Source organism: Podarcis melisellensis (assembly GCF_964234715.1).
Source record: "Podarcis melisellensis genome assembly, chromosome: 18".
Classification (NCBI taxonomy): Eukaryota; Metazoa; Chordata; class Lepidosauria; order Squamata; family Lacertidae; genus Podarcis; species Podarcis melisellensis.
Genome location: NC_138536.1, coordinates 10,035,590 through 10,058,154, shown reverse-complemented (window position 1 = coordinate 10,058,154; position 22,565 = coordinate 10,035,590). Strand labels below are relative to the sequence as shown.

Genomic DNA, 22,565 nt, shown 5'->3' with positions numbered 1-22,565 from the left:
GAGCCGTAAATCAGGGCGGGACTGGGAAGGGGTAGATGATCAGCTCACTTAAAAAACCCTTAAACAGGTCTGGTCGTGGCAAATTTTGGACACGAAGAAGCATGAAACTCAAGGGATTTTAAGAACGCAAACAGAAACCGAGATGGAATAATGTTGTTTACTGTGTATGGTTTTCAAGGTCTGCCTGGCACCTCAGAACGTTGAGTTTCATCGAGTGCAGAGTTGTGCTCTCTCCATCTATCAGTGAAGGGCAAAGCAAGGTCAAAGACCCTCTCAGCCTTTGACTCAGGATCTGTTTGTTCCAGGGCCCACCTGCATGCCCTTGAAAATGTCCTCCTCTTCTGCCTCACCTCTGCAGGGCTGAGGGTCAGTTCCTCAGTCCTCTGACGCAGCCCATAAAAACATTTTAATGGGAAAACTCTCTCTGCTGTTTAGTGGCGGGTGCTAGATGCCTGTGAGGTGTCACAAGCCGGCGCCTCGCCATTCGGCGACGCCACTGGCGCCAGCTGGGGCTGCTCAACTGAGGAATGGCTCCAGGCTGCAGCAGCCCCAGAGTCAGACCTGCCCCATCTGTTCCTCGTTCCGCGGAAACAGCAGCAGCACCCAAAGCAAAACCCTCCCGAATTGCTCCCACCTATGGACAAGACATTCCATCTCTGTTATACCTTCTTGGTTTCTCCCATTCCAGACCCTCCCAGTGTCCCTATTTTATTTATACCCTGCCCTCCCCGGCCAGAGCCAGGCCCAGGGCGGCTAACAACAATAAAATCAGAGTAAAAGCATAATAGGGGAAAGAAAAAGAAAGAAACCATTTGAAATACAGGTTAAAATGCAATTTAAAATGCAGCCTCATTTTAAAAGTAGCTGATAAATCAAGACCATAAGGGGAGGGAAACATAAGGGTCAGACGGAGTCCAAACCAAAGGCCAGGTGGAACAGCTCTGTCTTGCAGGCCCTGCAGAAAGATGTCAAGTCCCGCAGGGCCCAGGTCTCTTGTGACAGAGCATTCCACCAAGTCGGGGCCAGTACTGAAAAGGCCCTGGCTCTAGTTGAGACCAATCGAACCACTTTGCGACCTGGGACCTCCAAAACGTTGTCATTTGTGGTCCCGTAGGTACGTGGGTCCTAGGTCGCATAGGGCTTTAAAGGTCAAAACCAGCCCCTTAAACCTGACCCTGTACTCCACCGGGATCCAGTGCAGCTGGTAAAACACTGGATGGATGTGATCCCGCAGCAAGAACCCCATAAGGAGCCTTGTCGTGGCCTTCTGCACCCGCTGGAGTTTCTGGGTCAACTTCAAGGGCAGCCCCACAATAACAAGATATTTCAGCTTTCGTACAAAACCTGCTCGACGGTTGGATTCTCACCTGGATCTCTCTCGCGTGGTACATGATGATGAGCCCCAGAAGGATCATTGTGGACAGGCTGATGAGGCATTTGAGGGCGAATGAATATGAAGACTCCTAGAAGGGCGAAGGGAGACAAGACATGGTGCATTGTTAAACTGAGGAACTCACCGAGACAGGATGTGGGGATAGCCACCAACTTGATGGCTTTAGAAGAGGATTTGGGAGGGGGTGGGAATCTACAAGGGAGAGGGCTATCAACAGCTGCTATGTTCCACCGCCTGCATTGGAATAATACCAGTTGCTGGGAAGAGAGTTGTGCTAATGTTGGGGCTTCCCTCCTAGGCCAGATGAGCCATTTTGAATTCTGATTCTGCCTTCTGTGGCATTAGCTACCCCCTCCCCGGATTGGTGTCATCTGCAAACTGGATGAACACCCCCCTCATGAAATTTTAATTAAATCTTTTAATTGTGTATATTAAATCATATTAAATATACTGCAAACGCTTTAAGTCACGATGTGAAATTTTAATTCAGTGGCACGGACCATGGATTCTGTGTTGGAAGTTCACCTGCAGACCACTCGGTATGAAAAATTGGACTACCCTGGAATAGAATTCCAGCTTGTCGATATCTACATTAAAGTGGGGTGCCCAGAACCCAAGATGCATCTTTTTATCCTTTGACAACTGGTATGCATATCATTAGGATCATATGTGGTGGGATTGTAATGTAATTTTAAAAAATTGGGAAATGATATACAACGAATTGATGAAAATGTTCCATTTAACATTTGTTAAAAAACCTGAAGCATTTTTGTTAGGGATTGTAGGGAAAGATCTGCCAAAAAAGCTGAAAAACATCTTCATGTATGCAACAATGGCTGTGAGAGTTCTAATAGCACAAGGTTGGAAGATTGAAGAAACCCCGACTAAAGAATTATGGCAGGAAAAATTGATGGACTATGCAGAACTGCCAAAACTGACATATAAGCTACGGGACAAGGATAACTGTGACTTTAAAGATGAATGGGAACCCTTTACAAAGTATTTGAAGACGCAACAAAGCGAACTGGACTCCTTGGCTGGTTTTGAATAAACACTCACAAACTTTTTATTGATAATAATCAGCTAAATAGTTTGAGGATCTATAAAACTGTAACATGCAGCAAACAGCATTTTTAGAGAAATCAAAGACTGGAACTGAGAGAATTCGGAGGGTGGGGGTGGGATTTGTGGGGGGGAGGGAGGAAAATGGGGAAAAAATATGGATGGTATGTTTCTGGATAATATGTTTTGTTTTAATTTTGAATTAAAAAAAGTTGTTTTTTTAAAAAAAAGGATTGACCTTGTTTCTGTAAGTCATTTTGAATTGCTTTATTGTTGCAGCCTGCCCTGGGACGTTAGTGTTAAGGCCGGGTTGTAAGCTGTAACAATAATAACTAACAATAATAGGAATCTGGAGCCCCTTACCTTGGTGTAGACCCCCCACGACAGCTCCGTCTCCGTCACCATGACCACGATCCCAAACATCCCAAAGATCAGGGCGTAGTCGCTGAGCCGCTTCCTCTTCTCGAACAGCGCCCTCCGGTGGCCCAGCCGGTAGCCGATGTTCTGGTTCTTCTTATGGCTGCGTGGCCTCTCCTCGGCCTCGGGGTCGTCGTCCAGGCGGGGGTCCGACCCCTTGCTGCGCTCAGACTTGGAGACCACCACCTCCAGGCCGGAGTCGTGGAAGGTCTGCAGCGGCTGGGTCTCGGCGTCTAGGTCGTGGAGGTTGTGGCGGGAGGAACTCAGGCTGCTGAGGGGCCGGATGACGCCGCCGTTGTATTTGCAGCTGTTCATGGCTATCTCGGCGAAAGGGCTGGGCTCGCTGACCGTGCTCCTGGACCCAGCATGGCTCAGAATTTGGGAATCAGCATTCACCTGGGGAGAGGAGGTGCCAGCAGTGAATCGCACCGTGCAAGTCGGAGTCAATTCTTTACTGGCAAAAACACGATCTGCACAGGGGTGTCAGGCCTAAGGAGCACAGCAGCCCATCTCTGGTAGGTCTTAGCCCCATGAAGCAGTTGCTGAGAGTGAAGTCCCTGTCTCCCCACAGCTGCCTAAACCCCCTCTTCTCCAGGGCTTTTCCCAAAGCAATCGGGGACTGGGCCTGCATGCAGTCAACCTCTCCTCTGCTCTTTTCATGCCTCTCCTTGTTCTGGGAGACAATGGGTGAGGGGAGCTGGTTCATAGCTATCAACTTACAGATTTGAAAATAAGGGACCAGCAGCCTCAAAAATAAGGGATCAACAGCCAAAATAAGGGATTTTCCAAGCACAGGTATGTTCAACTGCTGAGCCCCTGTGAGCCAAAGGCAGAAAGCCCAGCCAGCAGCCAAACGAAGCCTCAAGCGGTGGTTCCCACAGCGCAGCAACACGGCAAAGGGGATGCAGCAAGGAAAACCACCGTCACCTCTCCGCTGGGAAGCGCTGAGGAAAGTCGAGTCCCCAGGCAACGCGGCCGATTGGATCGGCACAAGGCATGCAAGCTCCACCCCCCAGTCGTTCTTTTTGGGTGAGCAACACAGCCAAGCAACACAGTTGGAGCCTCCCTCCTCCCTGGTCGGCAGGCGAGGGAGAGGAGCTGCTTCCTTTGAAACCCGGGAAATTTAAGGGACATCAACAATAAGGGACACCGCGCTGGGATAAGGGACTTTCCCACCAAATAAGGGACGGTTGACAGCCATGAGCTGGTTGCAGCAGGAGAAATCCATGACTCTTCCCCAGCCAGATCCATCGCTGCCTCTGGGCCTGCCTCCTCTCCTGTTTCAGGTTCTGCCTCTGATTCTGAACTGCTCTCTGCCACAGACTCTCCCTGCTCACTAAGCCCTGTTACCTCTCCAGCTTCTGACACCTGCTCCCCCAGGCTTTTCCCTCTGGCCACTCACTGTTGTCCCACCACCACTCCCTGGGCTCTGAGCCTTCCTTCTTTGGGGTTCCCTCAGTTGGTTCTCCCCGCCATTCTTCTGCCTCCAGCCAGTTACTGGTTCCTAGTAACCTTATGATAGAATCATAGAATCATAGAGTTGGAAGAGACCACAAGGGCCATCGAGTCCAACCCCCTGCCAAGCAGGAAACACCATCAGAGCACTCCTGACCTATGGTTGTCAAGCCTCTGCTTAAAGACCTCCAAAGAAGGAGACTCCACCACACTCCTTGGCAGCAAATTCCACTGTCCAACAGCTCTTACTGTCAGGAAGTTCTTCCTAATGTTGAGGTGGAATCTTCTTTCTTGTAGTTTGGATCCATTGCTCTGTGTCTGCTTCTCTGGAGCAGTAGAAACCAACATTTCTCCCTCCTCTATGTGACATCCTTTTATATATTTGCACATGGCTATCATATCACCCCTTAACCTCCTCTTCTCCAGGCTAAACATGCCCAGCTCCCTTAGCCGTTCCTCATGAGGCAGCGTTTCCAGGCCTTTGACCATTTTGGTTGCCCTCCTCTGGACACGTTCCAGAGACCTGATCATATACAGGTGAAACTCAAAAAAACAGAATCTTGTGGGAAAGTTCATCGATTTCAGTAATTCAACTTAAAAGGTGAAACTAACATATGAGATTGACTCATGACATGCAAAGCAAGATGTGTTTCTACTTCTCAGAGGTCCAATCTTGCTCTATTTGCGATCCTTGTTTTGCTGATTTCCTTGAATGTTCTAATTTTCTGAGATTGTTAGTTTGGGGTTTTCATCAGCTGTACGCCATGATCATGGCAATGATAACAAATCAAGGTTTGACATATCTTGCTCTGCATGTCACGAGTCTATCTCGTATATTAGTTTCAACTTTCAAGTCGAATTATGGAAATCAAGGAACTTTTCCACGATATTCTAATTTTTCGAGTTTCACTTGTACAGTGGTAACTCGGGTTACATACGTTTCAGGTTACATACGCTTCAGGTTACAGACTCCGCTAACCCAGAAATAGTGCTTCAGGTTAAGAACTTCGCTTCAGGATGAGAACAGAAATTGTGCTCCGGCGGCGCAGCAGCAGCAGCAGGAGGCCCCATTAGCTAAAGTGGTGCTTCAGGTTAAGAACAGTTTCAGGTTAAGAACGGACCTCCAGAATGAATTAAGTACTTAACCCGAGGTACCACTGTAGAACAAATCAAGGCTTGACATATCTTGCTTTGCATGCCACGAGTCTATCTCATATATTAGTTTCACCTTTGAAGTTGAATTAGTGAAATAAAGGAACTTTTCCATAATATTCTAATTTTTCGAGTTTCTCCTGTATAGAAGAGTTTTCCCCAAGCAATTGGAGCCTTTGCCTGATTGCAGACCATAGCCATTGCTCCATCATGAATTTGTCCAATCCAAGCCATCTAAATTGGCGGCTGTCACTGCCTCCTTTCCCCCCAATTCCATTTTATTAAGTTTCAACATTTTTAACACAGACAGTCAAAACACAGTTTTGCCTCTTCTCTTATTTTTGTCACCTTCCTGTTTTCCACAGAGTTGTCGTTGCTCTCCTTCTGTTGCTTCTATCTATCAAATCAGACCCACAATATTATACTCTAATCGCTTCGGCTGCTCGTAGCTAAAATCCTGCTTGCGAGTTCATCATACTACAAAATTTCTTTAAGTAGTCCCAAAAACAGGCACCCGTTCTTCCATAAAACACTCATCATAAGGTCTCCTGGCCAGAACCCCTCTGACATGATTTTATATCTCCTTGCAGACACAGATAAGTATGTGACCTGGCGTGTAGCACTCTTTGCAACTGCCACTAGGAAAATGAGAGCAAATTATATAGCCAAGGTAGCCACCGACTGTAAAGGAGATGAATTTATTTGACCCTATCTACATCAAGCTATATTCTATCTTTATCACCAGACTCTGAATATAATTGCACACTGTATCAATTAACATTATTTTTTTAATATATCCGTGGCCATGTGATAATGTTACCTTGTAAATTTTATTGTTTAATGTCTTAACTTGTATATTAAGGTATTTTTATAGCTCTGTTTAGAGTAGGTAATGGCTTGGTAATATAAATGTTTTAAGTTTTTTGTATTAATCCAGTGTATTTTCTTTTAATTGTTGAATGATTATTGTGTTCATTGCGGCAGCCTTTGGCTATGTGCATTAAAACTGACTGACTGACACTCATCATTAGATTCTCTTAATTTTGTTGTTGATTTTGCCACTTCTGCAGGTTCCTGTGGCAGGGAGTTCCACATCTCAGCTCTGTGCTCCACAAAGAAGGTCTTCGTGGCCCCAAATTTTCCAATGCTGACCCTCATTGGATGCCCTCGAGTTCTAGAGTAATGACAGAGGAAGCAAAGACGGTCCTCTAAAAAAATTCTGGCTTCCATGCGTGTTTTCCTCTATCCAGAGCGAGCGATGTAGCTGGTTCAGTCAAGGCACTGGACCAATGGACTGACTCAGCGTACTACCTTCTTGTGCTCGCTTTGGACAGGCACCCAATTTACCCATCCGCGGACGCCTTTACCCAACCCCTTCCCCCAGTCGTGAGCGTTTAGCGGCTCTGGGAGGGTCTCATGTGCCAATCGGGCATAGCACCCGCTCTGCCAGGCTGCAATTGTACCTGCCGAGTCCTGCTTTTGTGACCGGCCCTCCTCTCCCCTGAGATGCCGGCTTTGTTCCCCTGCCAAGAGGTTCCTTGCAGCCTCGGCGCAATGTTCCCGGTGTGGCTAATTACACCCTGCAGGGCTCAAATGCTTTGGCACCAATATTTTCCCGTCCCGACGCCCTCCGAGATGTTCCCGGGACTGGCAGGCTAATTGCAAGGCAAGGTGACTCAGTGGCTCCCAAGGAATGGAAGAGAGGGAAGGAATACGTGTGTGATCTGAGAGGTGGAGCCGGCTTGTTTTCCTCCTGCTCTGGAGGGTAGGATTCGAACCATTGGCTTCAAGTTGCAAGAATGCAGATTCCAACTAAACATTCTGACAGTAAGAGCTGTTCAACAGTGGAACAGGACTCCCTTGGGAAGTTAAGTCGTGGACTCCCCTTCCTTGGAGGTTTTTAAGCAGAGGTTGGATGGCATTATAGCTTGAGTTGAGATTCCTGCATTGCAGGGAATACAATTCGTACCCTTCCAACTCTACAGTTCTATGACACCGGGAATTAGTAGCCTCAGGAGAAGAGACTGGGGCCTTGCGAAAAACGACCAGCTCATTCCGGAGTTACGACTAGAGGTGGAAGGATCAGAACGGAAGAACAACATTATTACTTATTCCTTTTTTTAATATGCCCTTCTCCTCCAAGCAGATCAGGGTGCTGTAGATGTTTCTCCCCTGTCTGCTTTGCAAAGTGTTGCTGCTGTGTAGCATTCTGGTCGCCTCGCCTCCAAAAGGAGATGGTAGCATCAGAAAGAGTTCAGGAAAGGGCAACCCAAATGATTGAGGGGATGGTGGAGTTTAGATGGTACATGATAGAGGGTTACAAAATCATACATCACATGGGGAAAGCAGATAGAGAGGTGCTCTCTCTCTCTCATGTAACACTAGAACTCATGGTGGCTTTCAACATATATAAAAACATAATAAAACCTTTAAAAGATTCCCTATACAGGGCTGCCTTTGTATGTCTTCTAAAGGTCATATAGTTACTTATCTCATTGACATCTGATGGGAGGCCGTTCCACAGGGAGGGTGCCACCACCGAGAAGGCCCTCTGCCTGGTTCCTTGTAACCTCACTCCTCAGAGTGAAGGAACCACTAGAAGACCCTCAGAGCTGGAACTCAGTGTCCAGGCTGGAAGATGCGGGTGGAGACACTCGTGCGGGTATACAGTGGTACCTCGGGTTAAGTACTTAATTCGTTCCGGACGTCTGCTCTTAAACCTGAAACTGTTCTTAACCTGAGGTACCACTTTAGCTAATGGGGCCTCCTGCTGCCGCCGCGTCACCGGAGCACAATTTCTGGTCTCATCCTAAAGCAAAGTTCTTAACCCGAGGTACTATTTCTGGGTTAGCGGAGTCTGTAACCTGAAGCATATGTAACCTGAAGTGTATGTAACCCGAGGTACCACTGTACAGGGCAGAGGCTGTTTATAGGACTTTAAAGGTCAGCACCAACACTTTGAATTGTGCTCAGAAACCTCCTGGGAGCCAAAGTAGGTCTTTCAGGGCCTGTGTTATATGGTCCCGGTGGCTGCTCCCAGTCCCCAGTCTAGCTGCCGCATTCTGGATTAGCTGCAGTTTCTGAGTCACCTTCAAAGGTAGCCCCACGTAGAGAGCATGGCAGTAGTCCAAGCGGGAGATAACCAGAGCATGGACCACTCTGGTGAGACAGGGAGCAGGCAGGGAGAGTCACTACCGGCGTTCCAGATGGAGCAGGATCCTCATAGAGCAAGAGAATGGCAGGGACATTGCCTACTACACTTGCAAGGTTCCTGTTTGAGCATCTGGTTGGTCACTGTATGAACAGATGGGCCACTGGCCTGATCCAACAGTCTCTTCCTATGTCCTATGTCCTCGCTCTACGTGGGGCTGCCCTTGAGACTGACCCAGAAACTCCAGCGGGTGCAGAATGCCACGGCGAGACTCCTTACGGGGTCCTCGCTGCGAGATCACATTCACCCAATGCTATACCACTGCACTGGCTCCCGGTGGAGTACAGGGTCAGGTTCAAGGTGCTGGTTTTAACCTTCAAAGCCCTATAGGACCCTCGTACCTACGGGACCGCCTCTCCTGGTATGTCCCACAGAGGAACTTACGGTCTTCAAACAAAAACATCTTGGAGGTCCCGGGCCACAGGGAGGTTAGGCTGGCCTCAACCAGAGCCAGGGCTTTTTTGGCTGTGGCCCCGATCTGGTGGAACGCTCTGTCACAAGAGACTAGGGCTCTGCGGGACTTGACACCTTTCCGCAGGGCCTGCAAGACAGAGCTGTTCCACCAGGCCTTTGGTCAGGGCGCAGCCTGACCACCTCCTCTGGCAATCTTCACAGAACTCTAGCCCAATGGTTGCCATCAATTTGATTTGAATTAATTTTATAATGAAATGATTTTAGAATGTTGTATTAGTTCATTGTTGTTAGCTGCCCTGAGCCTGGCTTCGGCTGGGGAAGGATATAAATAAAATTTATTATTATTATTATTATTATTATTATTATTATTATTATTATTATTATATGTGATCTGTCAGGAAACCCCCCACCACTTTAAACAATTTATTTTAAATGGGGTAGAGTGGAATTGTTGAGTTATAAAGCCAATGAGCTTTCAAGGAAAACCCAGGTGATTGGTCCTCATCCCTGTGCGTATAAATGATTGTGCCGGGTACAGTATTTGGATAGGGCTCCAGGGCAGCTGTGCCACCCCCCCTTGAGACATCTTTCACGGGCTGGTTTGGAAGTTGTTTCAAGGCGAGACAGGCCACTGTTCCATCTACTTCAGCATTGTCTACACTGACTGGCAGACATTGAATGTGGCTTATTCTGCATGCAAGGCAAATGCTTTGATGCTGAGTCTTTCCTCAAAGAAAGACGCTAGTCCTCAATGTTTGGGGGGTGGGGCAGACCTATATTTTGGGGACCCTGAAGCTCAAACTGTCATCGGGGCCCCTTCTCAACCGGCAATGAAATCTGGGCAACCACTGAAACCATCTTCTTCACGGGTGTTTTTCCATAGCAGATCACCAGAGCTTTACAACATCTAGGCGACTGACACCAATCTTTGGGGATGTTGAAATATATACAGCAAAAAAAATCAATACATTTGACTCAAACCGACACGACTCTGAATGGGTCTATGAGGCCCCCCACATTAAGCGGTGTGGGGCCCCTTTACCTTAGGGCCCCATGTTGGGCGAAAGACTCCTGCAGTGCAAAGGGTTGAGCTAGATGGCCCTTGTAGTCTCTTCCCAACTCTACAGTTGGTCCCTTACCTTTCCCACCCTGATCTGGCCACAGTGATCTATGCGACGTTCACCTCCAGGCTTGACTACTGTAATTCGCTCTACGAGGGGCTGCCCTTGAAGCTGTCCCAGAAACTCCAGCGGGTGCAGAATGCTGCAGCGAGGCTCCTCGCGGGGTCTCTGCCATGGGAGCATATTCACCCAGTGCTTTTCCAGCTGCACTGGCTCCCGGTGGAGTATCGGGTCAGGTTTAAGGTACTGGTTTTGACCTTCAAAGCCCTTTGTGGCTTAGGGCCATCGTATTTATGGGACCACCTCTCCTGGTCTGCACCGCAGAGGACCTTAAGGTCCATGAATAATCATAGTTTAGAGGTCCCAGGCCCTAAGGAAGTCAGATTATCCTCCACCAGGGCCAGGGCCTTCTCAGTGATGGCTCCGACCTGGTGGAATACACTGTCCCACAAGACCAGGGCCCTGCAGGATTTAACTTCCTTCCACAGGGCCTGTAAGACAGAGCTATTCCACCTGGCTTTCAATTTGAACTTAGCCTGATCTTTTATTCCCCTTCCTTCCCTCCCACTCCCCTTTTTATGAAGATTACTCGCTCTGGGATCCCACAGCTAATTCTCCCCTAGTTTCCTCGCTGGCCCAAATAGGACTAATTTAGGCAGCTAGCCCTGGTGATCATCTAATGTTTATTGGATGGATTTCCCCCCAAATTGATTTTTTAATTCTGAATTTATTGTTATTCATGTTTTATACTGTCGTTTATGCTGTTTTTTGTTGCATCAATAAGTGAGCCCGGTTTTCACCATGAGCCCGGTTTTCTGAACCGGGAAGGGCGGGGTATAAATAAATTATTATTATTATTATTATTATTATTATTATTATTATTATTATTATTATTATTATTATCCTATGGCCTTGAGCTCCCCAGAAATACTGCAGAACTTTTATCCTTCCTGGACTTAATTCCTTCCATAATTTCTTGACTAATTCCTTCCTTAATTCTCAGTTTGTAGGTGCCAAGCTAAATCTGTCTGGCTCAGGGATGTTTCTGAAACCTTCCAATTTATCAATGGATGTTGTTGTTGTTGTTTTTGTTAAAACAGAAGATCATAGAATCGTGGAGTTGGAAGGAATTTTTTCCCCCAAGGTGGGACTTGAACTCACGACCCTGGGATTAATAGTCTCATGCTCCGCCAACAGAGCTGTCCTAAATGTTAGGCAAAATTTAAATTTTCAAGACATCGGTCTTGAAACACCTACATTGGCTCCCAGTACATTTCCGAGCACAATTCAAAGTGTTGGTGCTGACCTTGAAAGCCCTAAATGTCCAGTATATCTGACAGAGCGTCTCCACACCCATCGTTCTGCCCAGACACTGATGTCCAGCACTAAGGGTCTTCTGGCGGTTCCCTCACTGCGAGAAGCCAAGTTACAGAGAACCAGGCAGAGGGCCTTCTCGGTGGTGGCACCCGCCCTGTGGAACGCCCTCCCACCAGATGTCAAAGAGAACAACAACTACCAGACTTTTAGAAGACATCTGAAGGCAGCCCTCTTTAGGGAAGCTTTTAATGTTTGATGTATTACAGTATTTAAATTATTTTTTTGGGAAGCCGCCCAGAGTGGCTGGGGAAGCCAAGCCAGATGGGTGGGGTATAAATAAATTATTATTATTATTATTTAAAAGACGTAAGACAAACTTGCTGGGTCAGGCCAATAGCCCATGTGGCCCAACATCCTGTTCTCACAGTGGCCAACCAGTTGCCCCCCCCCATGGGAAACCCAACAAGCAGGACCTGAACCCAAGACCTGCTCTTTCTCCCTCCTGTGGCTTCCAGAAACTGCTGTTCAGAAGCATTGCTGCCTCTGGCCTTGGAGACAGAGCGTAGCCATTGTGGCTGGCAGCTATCAAAAGCCTTCTCCTCTTCCACAAATTTGTCCAACCCCCTTTTAAAACCATCCAGGTTGGTGGCTGTCCTTGCCTCCTGCAGGAGTGAGTTCCACAGTTTAACTGTGTTATGTCAGCTGCTTATATCGAGTCCTTGCTCTCCGTTAAGGGGAAAACCATTTTCAAATAAATAAATAAATTGGGGAGAGGGTGGTGTCGGGAGAAGACTGCTTCTCTACAGGGCAGGGCTGTCGTGTCAAAGTGAAAATGCACACACACACACAGACAGACAGACAGACAGACACACACACACACACAGAGAGAGAGAGAGAGAGAGAGAGAGAGAGAGAGAGAGAGAGAGAGAGAGAGAGAGCCCTCTAAAGGCAAATCGGTGATCTTGACGATGGAACCCAGAAGTGGTTTCTGGAAGAACCTACAAGGGTACCAACTTGAATAAAAAATTGGTGGGTGGGTGGGTGTGTACAGGTAAGCCTCACCTTGCCTAATTAATCACAAGACACAGCTCATGTAGCCAGGATTTATGTTAGGGGGCAGGCCTTATTTTGAGGGGGGGCAGAAACTCAGTTAAGTATTTTTAATTATTTGCTTGATTTAGGGGGGGCAGCTGCCCCCTTCCCCCCTTGGCTACGCCCCTGGAAACACGCACATCATTTGAATGGCAATGGCCATCCATTTGTAGGGCCGTGACCCTTCATATATTTTACTGGAGGGGGCGTTGACCTTGGCCCCTAGGAGTTGGTTCCTACCAGAGACAGAGAGCCGCCTGTCTCCTCTCCTCACATAGATACTGGGGGGCTGCAACAGAAGACTCTCCTGCTCCCCATCTCCCAGGGAGAAGAGGAGGGGAGAAGGAACCTTTCCAAGAGAACTCTCTGCTCTGAAATGCTCTCCTCGGCCTCACCCCCTTCTTCCGTATCAATGAAATCATCTACGGATCCCTGGTAGGCAAAGTTCGGGTCTGAATGGGATGGATCACGTGCGCGCGCACAGAGTGCCTGGGGGTCGTTTTCCCCACCCCACAAATTGCGGGTTTCTCAGATCGGTGGGTCATTGGCCTGGTTCCTTCTGAGCTTCTTAAATCACAGGACCCCTGCCGCAATATTCCTTTCCAAGGAACGAAGCCTTGCTGTGCAGACTTTTTAAAATAATACTAAAAAGCAACGGCACCCTACTACAAACGCTTAAAGGGTTCCCAGATTGGTAAGGACTCTGCAGTTACTAAATAAATGGGAAGGAGGTGGATGGTGGTATAAGCCCCAAAAATGCCGCCGCCCCCCTCTCTCTCCGCACACGCAGAATTTGGACATCAATGAGATTGCAGCGAAAGGAATCGCTGAGGTGAGATCCTCCTTTTCTCAACCCCCTCCTCAAATTCTGCAGCAAAGTCTCCACACAGGTGCCAGAGACACCGAGATGGTGTTGCGTGTTGTGTTGTGTGTATGTTTTAAAAAAGACAAATAGTATCCCCCTCCCTTTAAAAACACAAATCGGCTGACCTCCCACAGATGGAGGGATAATTTTTTGTGTGTGATGTTTGGGGGTTGGATAATGCCTTGATTTATTTATTTCTCTCATGGCTATCGATCCATTTTCCTAGGATGCTACAACGCCGCACGAGGACAGAGGGAGTCCGTCCCCCATCCCCACCCCACAGATTTATGTAGGTGCACAGAAAATGGATAAAGGCAATTTAAAAAGAGGGGGAAAAACGCATCAGAGGAAGCAATGAAACCGAACGCGCCAGCTGCAAAGGAACGGTTCATTAATATATGGACAATATATATATATATATATATATATGGACAATTGCAAATTATTGCTTAGGGGCCAGGGAGGTCGGGTCTTGAAGTTGGGATTGTGACTGAACTGGGCACACCAGCTGCAAAGGGAGAATTAAACAGGGTCTGTACCTGTGCATATATCGAAGGTGAGCGTCAGATGTGGCAGAGCGATTAAACAGAATAAATACGCATGGAGAGAGAGACAGAGACAGAGCGAGACGGAGAGACAGAGAAAGATCATGCATATTAATTGCTTAGGAGCAAATGGGATTGGGTCTTGAAGTTCGGCACCAGGTTACAGAGAACACAGAGGCTGCAAGGGGACAATTGAACACCATAAACATGCATTCGAAGAGAGAGAGAATGAGTGCATTTTAATGTCTAGGAGCAAATGAGTCTTGGAGCTTGGCTACGGTCTTATGGGGGCGGGCAGGGGTGCTCAGGGACTTACTTATTGGGGGGAGCTGCCCATCCCTCCTCACAGCCTGCAGCCGTGACCCCTGGGTGCGTGGCTAAGAACGTAGATCCCACCCCCCACCCAAAATCTGCCACCTTCTTCGATACCACCAACACCAAAGGAGGGGTTTATGTTTCGGGGGAGGGCTGATTTTACCTTCTGCGAGCCGAAGGTTCCTGGCGGCTGCTTCCCGGAGCGGCTGTGGCCAAGGCTGCCTCCGGGAGCCAACTTTCCCTGCAGAGGCGAGCGCCCAGGCAGAGCCCGCTCCTCGCCCGTCGGCGGGCACCAGCGGCACCCGGGCGCGCTCCGGCGCTGCCCTGCGTTTCCCGGCGCTGCGGACGAGCACGGCTGGCGGGGGGGAGGCGGCGGCGGCGGCGGCAGGAGCCGGGGGGCTGCCCAGTGTCCGGGCCCCGATCCGGGCCAAGCGCCGCCCTCCTGGTGGGGGCAGGGGGAGTGCCAGCCGGAGGGCAGGCGGCCGGGGTCCCGGGCCCTCTGGAGCAAGGGGTAGAGCGAGAGGAAGACCAGCTGGCTGGGCGAGGGCCGCCCGGGGGCCAGGAGACGCGGGTCGGGGGCCGCGCCGGGCCGGACGGCGCCCAGGGAGCTGTCCGGGTGCTGAAACGAGGGAGCAGCAGCCCGGACCGCAGAGCGGCCGCCGCCTCTGCCGCTAGCGCGCTGCTGCGGCGGCGGCGGTGGCGGCGGGTGGTGCTGAAGGACAGCTCCCGGCGCCTGCCAAGGCATCTCCCGGGCGCCGAGTCAAGCCCCTCTCGCCCGCCTGGCGCGCCACCCGCGGCTCCCCTCGCCCGGCTCTCCGGCGGAATCCGGGAAAGGGACCCTCTCCTCCCATTGGTGGGCTCCCTCCCCCAGCCCCTCCCCAGCCTTCGCCGCGCAGACCACCCGCCTCCCCTCCGCTGCGCCGCCCCCTCGACTCTGCGCCCTCCCTCCCCTTTCCGTCTCTCTCTTTCTAGGTAATCCGGGGTAATTACTCTTGGCGCAGGACGGCGGCTGTCTCCCCCACCCCTTTCGCTCAGTCTGCCCTCGTCCCTTTCTGCACTGCCAATGGGGAGGTTTTAGGCCCCAAGGGGGCAGAGCGCCTTATCCTCCAGGGTCGTCAGGACTGGGGTTTCGGCTCTGTTTTTAAAGGCAGGTTGCCAGACTCGCTGGTACAGGCAGTGGCGTAGCAGAAAGGTTCCAGGTTCAATAATAGGAATCCTAGACTTGGCAGGGACCTCGAGGGTCATCCAGACCAACCCTCTGCAATGCAGGAATCTCAGCTCAAGCATCCAGGACAGATAAGGCCAGCCAATCTCTTCTCAAAAACCTCCAAGGAAGGAGAGTCCGCTATATATGGCAAAAAAATGAGAGGCACAAATACAAGATGGGTGACACCTGGCTTGAGAGCAGTACATGTGAAAAGGATCTAGGAGTCTTGGTTGACCACAAACTTGACATGAGCCAACAGTGTGACGCGGCAGCTAAAAAAGCCAATGCAATTCTGGGCTGCATCAATAGGAGTATAGCATCTAGATCAAGGGAAGTAATAGTGCCACTGTATTCTGCTCTGGTCAGACCTCACCTGGAGTACTGTGTCCAGTTCTGGGCACCACAGTTCAAGAAGGACACTGACAAACTGGAACGTGTCCAGAGGAGGGCAACCAAAATGGTCAAAGGCCTGGAAACGATGCCTTATGAGGAACGGCTAAGGGAGCTGGGCATGTTTAGCCTGGAGAAGAGGAGGTCAAGGGGGGATATGATAGCCATGTTCAAATATATAAAAGGATGTCACATAGAGGAGGGAGAAAGGTTGTTTTCTGCTGCTCCAGAGAAGCGGACACGGAGCAATGGATCCAAACTACAAGAAAGAAGATTCCACCTCAACATTAGGAAGAACTTCCTGACAGTAAGAGCTGTTTGACAGTGGAATTTGCTGGCAAGGAGTGTGGTGGAGTCTCCTTCTTCGGAGGTCTTGAAGCAGAGGCTTGACAACCATATGTCAGGAGTGCTCTGATGGTGTTTCCTGCTTGGCAGGGGGTTGGACTCGATGGCCCTTGGGGTCTCTTCCAACTCTATGATTCTATGATTCTATGATCTTTCGAGAGAGTCCGTTCCACTGTTGGAAAGCTCTCACTGTCAGAAAGTCCTGCCTGGTGTTTAGTCAGAGTCTCCATTCTTGCAATTTGAAGCAATGAGTTCCAGTCCTACCGTCCAGAGCAGGAGAAAATAAGCTTGCTCCATCTTCCACGTGGCAGGCCTTGAGATATTTGAAGGTGGTTATGTCCTCTCAGTCTCTTCTTTCCCAGGCTAAACATACTCAGCTCCTTCAACCGTTCCTCATCAGGCTTGGTGACCAGACCCTTCACCATCTTGGTCGCCCTCCTCTGCAAACCTTCCAGCTTGTCAACATCCTTCTTAAATTGTGGTGCCCAGAACTGGACGCAGTATTTGAGGTGCTCGATTTGAGGCAATCTCAAAGCAATATTGTGTTCAAACTCAACGAAGGGGGAATTGGTGGTTCCGGCTGAGGCTGACTCCACACTACAAAGATGAAGGTTGTCTTGGGCCTCATGAAATAATCATAAAAGAAGGAGGAGGAGGACTGAATGTACTTTATTTCAAAAGCAGGTTACACTTGCTCCGTGTGTGGAAAATGAAAACGTCTGGGTTCACAAACACACAAGCTTAGTTCTTTCTTCATGGAACCTGTGGCTGGGGACTTGCCGTAGTTTCCTGGATGTGACTGAGTACACCTCCAGACCACACACACACACACACACACACACACACACACACACACACAATCTATCTATCTGTCTGTCTGTCTGTCTCTCCCTGCATTTAGAAATGTAGCATGTCAAGGGAAAAAGTGTCCAGTTGGCTTTTTCTGGGTGAGGAACATGTATTTAAATACAGGAGTGCTCAAATTCTCTACCCTCTTGCAGACAGACCTAGCATGCCGGGGGGGGGGGGGGAGGTCTTGCCTATTCATCACCTCCCTGACATGCTATCTTTCTATGTTGCAAGGAGAAGCATGTAGACTCCCTGGCAGGTGTCAAGCAGGTGGGTTATAGTCCAGCTTTCCAAAGAACGTAGGAATGAAAAAAGAACTCTTGGTGAGGCATTTTGCTACCGCACACCAAAGCCAACATATTTTTTTTTTGGGGGGGGGGACATTAATGTGTGAAAGCAAAGCAAAGAGAGTGTTGTGTCAGAAGAAGGGAATATATTCCTGCTTCTCTGGATAGATTTTTCTGGAGTTGGGTGGTGGCGGATGGAAAACCAACGCAGCATTCTGTATCCGATGCTTTCCATTAAACATCAGAAGAGCTTGGCTGCAGGATCAGGCCCGTGGCCCATCTAGTCCAGCATCCTCACAGTGACCAGCCAGATTCCTCCCCGGTGGGAAACCTTCCAGCAGCACCAGAAACAAACACAGGAAACGCTGCCACTGAGGAAGGGATCAGTCAATTAAACTAATGGGATCCAGGACTGTTAATCCTAGGCTTGTTTTGAGTTTTCAGGAAGCAAACTCTCTGTGGGCTCTTCAACCTGCAGATTTGTTGAGAAATGTTTACCTCGAATATATTACATTCATAGGTGTAGCCAGGATTAATTTTACAGTGGGGGGGGGCAGGCATTATGTTGGGGGCAGAACCAAGTTATCTGTGATGCAATTGGTCAGTTAGTTAAGTATTTCTAATAATAATAATAATAATAATAATAATAATAATAATAATAATAATAATAATAATTTATACCCCACCCATCTGGCTGGGCTTCCCCAGCCACTCTGGGTGGCTTCCAACAAAATATTAAAATACAGTAATACATCAAACATTAAAAGCTTCCCTAAACAGGGCTGCCTTCAGATGTCTTCTAAAAGTCTGGTATTTGTTCTTCTCTTTGACATCTGGTGGGAAGGTGTTCCACAGGGTGGGTGCCACCACTGAGAAGGTCCTCTGCCTGGTTCGCTAGTGGACAATATGTTGTTGTTGTTTAGTCATTTAGTCGTGTCCGCCTCTTCATGACCCCCTGGACCAGAGCACTCCAGGCACTCCTGTCTTCCACTGCCTCCCGTAGTTTGGGCAAACTCATGCTGGTAGCTTCGAGAACACTGTCCAACCATCTCGTCCTCTGTTGTCCCCTTCTCCTTGCGCCCTCCATCTTTCCCAACATCAGGGACTTTTCCAGGGAGTCTTCTCTTCTCATGAGGTGGCCAAAGTATTGGAGCCTCAGCTTCAGGATCTGTCCTTCCAGGGAGCACTCAGGGCTGATTTCCTTCAGAATGGAGAGGTTGGATCTTCTTGCAGTCCATGGGACTTTCAAGAGTCTCCTCCAGCACCAGAATTCAAAAGCATCCATTCTTCGGCGATCAGCCTTCTTTATGGTCCAACTCTCACTTCCATACATCACTACTGGGAAAACCATAGCTTTAACTATATGGACTTTTGTTGGCAAGGTGATGTCTCTGCTTTTGTCTGTGGAAAATATAGGAATCTATATTTACACACATATATATGGGGTTGTATGGGGTGCTAGGGGAGGTGCAGTACCACCGCTAGGGGACATGTTGTGCTCCTTCTGGGGTCGTTTGTCCATCTTGGGTCCCCCACCTGCACTCAGCTCCCACCTGTGGCTCCTAGAAGCTGCCAGCAGGCGACAGCGGCCACAATCCTGGAAACGGTTTTGAGCGGCCAGTTAAAGCAGGTGAGGGGAGCCGATGGGTCTGAACCCCTTGGTGAGTTAGGGGCTTCCCTGTGTGTGAAGACAGGCTCTGGTGGTCAGAGAAGACGGGACCAAAAGTGGGTCCAGTGGTCAAGAAGGTGGTTTCTGCCCTTGCTGTAGACGGAAGCGAGGGGCAGGTGGGGCTCATCCACTTGGGAAGGGAGACCATCTAGGACAGGGGTCAGCCCGGGGGCCCGGGGCCCGGATCCAGCCCAATCACCTTCTAAATCCGGCCCGCGGATGGTCCGAGAATCAGCGTGTTTTCACATGAGTAGAATGTGTCCTTTTATTTAAAACACATCTCTGGGTTATTTGTGGGGCACTGGAATTCATTCATTTCCCTCCTCAAAATATAGTCCAGCCCCCCCCAAGGGCTGAGGGACAGTGGACCGGCCCCCTGCTGAAAAAGTTTGCTGACCTCTGGTCTAGGAGAAGGAAAACTCTGATCCTAAACCTCCGCTGCTTTGTGGGGTCTCTTCAGGGAGGCAAAGGCTCAGGTGTAGACCCTCCACAAATCTGGAGTCCCTAAGATGATTGCATGGTGTATTGTATGTCTCCTTCTGGCAACTCTTGCAGCCCAGCTGGTGCCTAATGTCTTGCTCTGCTGTCCTTTTGGCCATATCAGCCAGGCCGAGAATATAAATAAAATAAATATATCTTGGCTTTCTACTTTTATTTTTTAATTTTTTCCTTTTTATTCTGTAACCCTTTTTTGCTTATAAAATCTTAATAAATATCTTTTTAAAAAATAATAATAAAATAAATATTTTTTTATTTATACCCCGCCCTTCCCGGTTCAGAAACAGGGCTCAGGGCAGCTAACAACAAATTTAAAACACTTAATTGTAAAAGCAGCATAAAATACAGTATAAAAACATGAATACAGTGGTACCTCAGGTTACATACGCTTCAGGTTACAAACACTTCAGGTTACAGACTCCGCTAACCCAGAAATAGTACCTCGGGTTAAGAACTTTGCTTCAGGATCAGAACAGAAATCGTGCTTCGGTGGCACGGCAGCAACAGGAGGCCCCATTAGCTAAAGTGGTGCTTCAGGTTAAGAACAGTTTCAGGTTAAGAACGGACCTCCAGAATGAATTAAGTACGTAACCAGAGGTTCCACTGTAACAATAAAATTCAAAGTTCAGAAATCAATTTAGGGGAAATCCGTCTGATAAGCATTAGATAATCCCCAGGACTAGCTGGCTGAATTGGTCCTACTTGGGCCAGCGAGCAGGCCAGGGGAGAATTAGCTGTGGGATCTCAGAGCGGGTGATCTTCATAAAAGGGGAGGGGGAGGGAAGAGAAGGAAATAAAAAGATCAGGCCCAATAAAAGAAGGGGGTCTTATCATCTGGGCAGCCTAGAAGCTCCATGCACACTGCCTGGGCTTGGCCAGAGGCACACTCCATCATCTCTCAAGACAGACAGATGCCACCTAAATATTGCATGCTCATGACTGGCAGTCCAGCTGGAATGGCATCCACTGGTGTTTTGAAGACAACTCAGCCTTCTTGAGGATATCATAGAATCATAGAATCCTAGAGTTGGAAGAGACCCCAAGGGCCATCGAGTCCAACCCCCTGCCAAGCAGGAAACACCATCAGAGCACTCCTGACATATGGTTGTCAAGCCTCTGCTTCAAGACCTCCAAAGAAGGAGACTCCACCACACTCCTTGGCAGCAAATTCCACTGTCCAACAGCTCTTACTGTCAGGAAGTTCTTCCTAATGTTTAGGTGGAATCTTCTTTCTTGTAGTTTGGATCCATGGCTCCGTGTCCGCTTCTCTGGAGCAGCAGAAAACAACCTTTCTCCCTCCTCTATGTGACATCCTTTTATATATTTGAACATGGCTATCATATCACCCCTTGACCTTCTCTTCTCCAGGCTAAACATGCCCAGCTCCCTTAGCTGTTCCTCATAAGGCATCGTTTCCAGGCCTTTGACCATTTTGGTTGCCCTCCTCTGGACACGTTCCAGTTTGTCAGTGTCCATCTTGAACTGTGGTGCCCAGAACTGGACACAGTACTCCAGGTGAGGTCTGAAATGGGTCTGAAACCTTCTGATATGACAGAAGGTTGCTCATGACACAGTCTGCCCAATTCCGAATCTGGAAACTGAGGTGTGCCACCCTTAGGCCAGTGCTCTGCCAATACATGTGGGTTTCTTATTCTTCTTCTTCTCCCATGCAAAAAGAAACAATGCACTTTGTAGGGCATGGAAAGTCTGTGGCCTGGAGATAAGAAACCTTAAAGTCCACCCAGCAAGTGTGAAGTCAGAACACATTATTAGGATCGAAGCTCCTGGAAATGCAGGGTGGGTTTTTTGACAAGGGGAAGGGAAGTTCCTGGAAAAATTATTCGCACAACAAAACACCCTTCTTTGTCAGCAATAGAACAAGGAAGGAAACAGCCCATTCTCCCTTGTGGGTTTGACAAGAATATCTGGCTGACCTCATGGGTCACACCAGGTTCCTGGACTAGATTGATGTTGACAAGCTGGAAGGTGTGCAGAGGAGGGTGACCAAGATGATTAAGGGTCTGGAAACCAAGCCTTGTGAGGAACGGTTGAAGGAGCTAGGGATGTTTAACCTGGAAAAGAAGAGACTGAGAGGAGATATGAGAGCCACCTTCAAATATCTCAAGGTGTGCCGCATGAATCATAGAAACCTAGAGCTGGAAGAGACCACAAGGGCCATCGAGTCCAACCCCCTGCCAAGCAGGAAACACCATCAGAGCACTCCTGACATATGGTAGTCAAGCCTCTGCTTAAAGACCTCCAAAGAAGGAGACTCCACCACACTCCTTGCCAGCAAATTCCACTGTCAAACAGCTCTTACTGTCAGGAAGTTCTTCCTAATGTTGAGGTGGAATCTTCTTTCTTGTAGTTTGGATCCATTGCTCCGTGTCCGCTTCTCTGGAGCAGCAGAAAACAACCTTTCTCCCTCCTCTATGTGACATCCTTTTATATATTTGAACATGGCTATCATATCACCCCTTAACCTCCTCTTCTCCAGGCTAAACATGCCCAGCTCCCTTAGCCGTTCCTCATAAGGCATCGTTTCCAGGCCTTTGACCATTTTGGTTGCCCTCCTCTGGACACCTTCCAGTTTGTCAGTGTCCTTCTTGAACTGTGGTGCCCAGAACTGGACACAGTACTCCAGGTGAGGTCTGACCAGAGCAGAATACAGTGGCACTATTACTTCCCTTGATCTAGATGCTATACTCCTATTGATGCAGCCCAGAATTGCATTGGCTTTTTTAGCTGCCGCGTCACACTGTTGGCTCATGTCAAGTTTGTGGTCAACCAAGACTCCTAGATCCTTTTCACATGTACTGCTCTCAAGCCAGGTGTCACCCGTCTTGTATTTGTGCCTCTCATTTTTTTTGCCCAAGTGCAATACTTTACATTTCTCCCTGTTAAAATTCATCTTGTTTGTTTGGGCCCAGTTCTCTAATCTGTCAAGGTCGTTTTGAGGTG

At 48.7% G+C, this 22,565-nt stretch overlaps 2 protein-coding genes across 3 annotated transcripts in view; one reads left to right on the top strand and one right to left on the bottom strand.

The window, feature by feature from the left end:
* BABAM1 (BRISC and BRCA1 A complex member 1) overlaps positions 1–12,418 on the top strand; it is a 192,886-nt gene extending 180,468 nt beyond the window's left edge. Inside the window, exon 9 of the mRNA XM_081895815.1 lies at positions 12,401–12,418. The gene's annotated coding sequence lies outside the window, so the exon portion shown is untranslated. The remainder of the gene's footprint in view (positions 1–12,400) is intronic.
* Positions 1–22,565, bottom strand: part of KCNN1 (potassium calcium-activated channel subfamily N member 1) — an 80,820-nt gene that overhangs the window by 32,219 nt on the left and 26,036 nt on the right. The window contains exons 1-3 of one of the 2 annotated variants that reach the window (XM_081895653.1): positions 14,523–14,638; positions 2,819–3,268; positions 1,368–1,463 (exon numbers count right to left, since the gene is read on the bottom strand). In XM_081895653.1, coding sequence (XP_081751779.1) covers positions 1,368–1,463; positions 2,819–3,187 — 465 coding nt within the window. In that variant the 5' untranslated portion in view covers positions 3,188–3,268; positions 14,523–14,638. Of the gene's footprint in view, positions 1–1,367; positions 1,464–2,818; positions 3,269–14,522; positions 14,639–22,565 lie in introns of those variants that run through there. The other variant, XM_081895652.1, reaches the window with a different exon arrangement.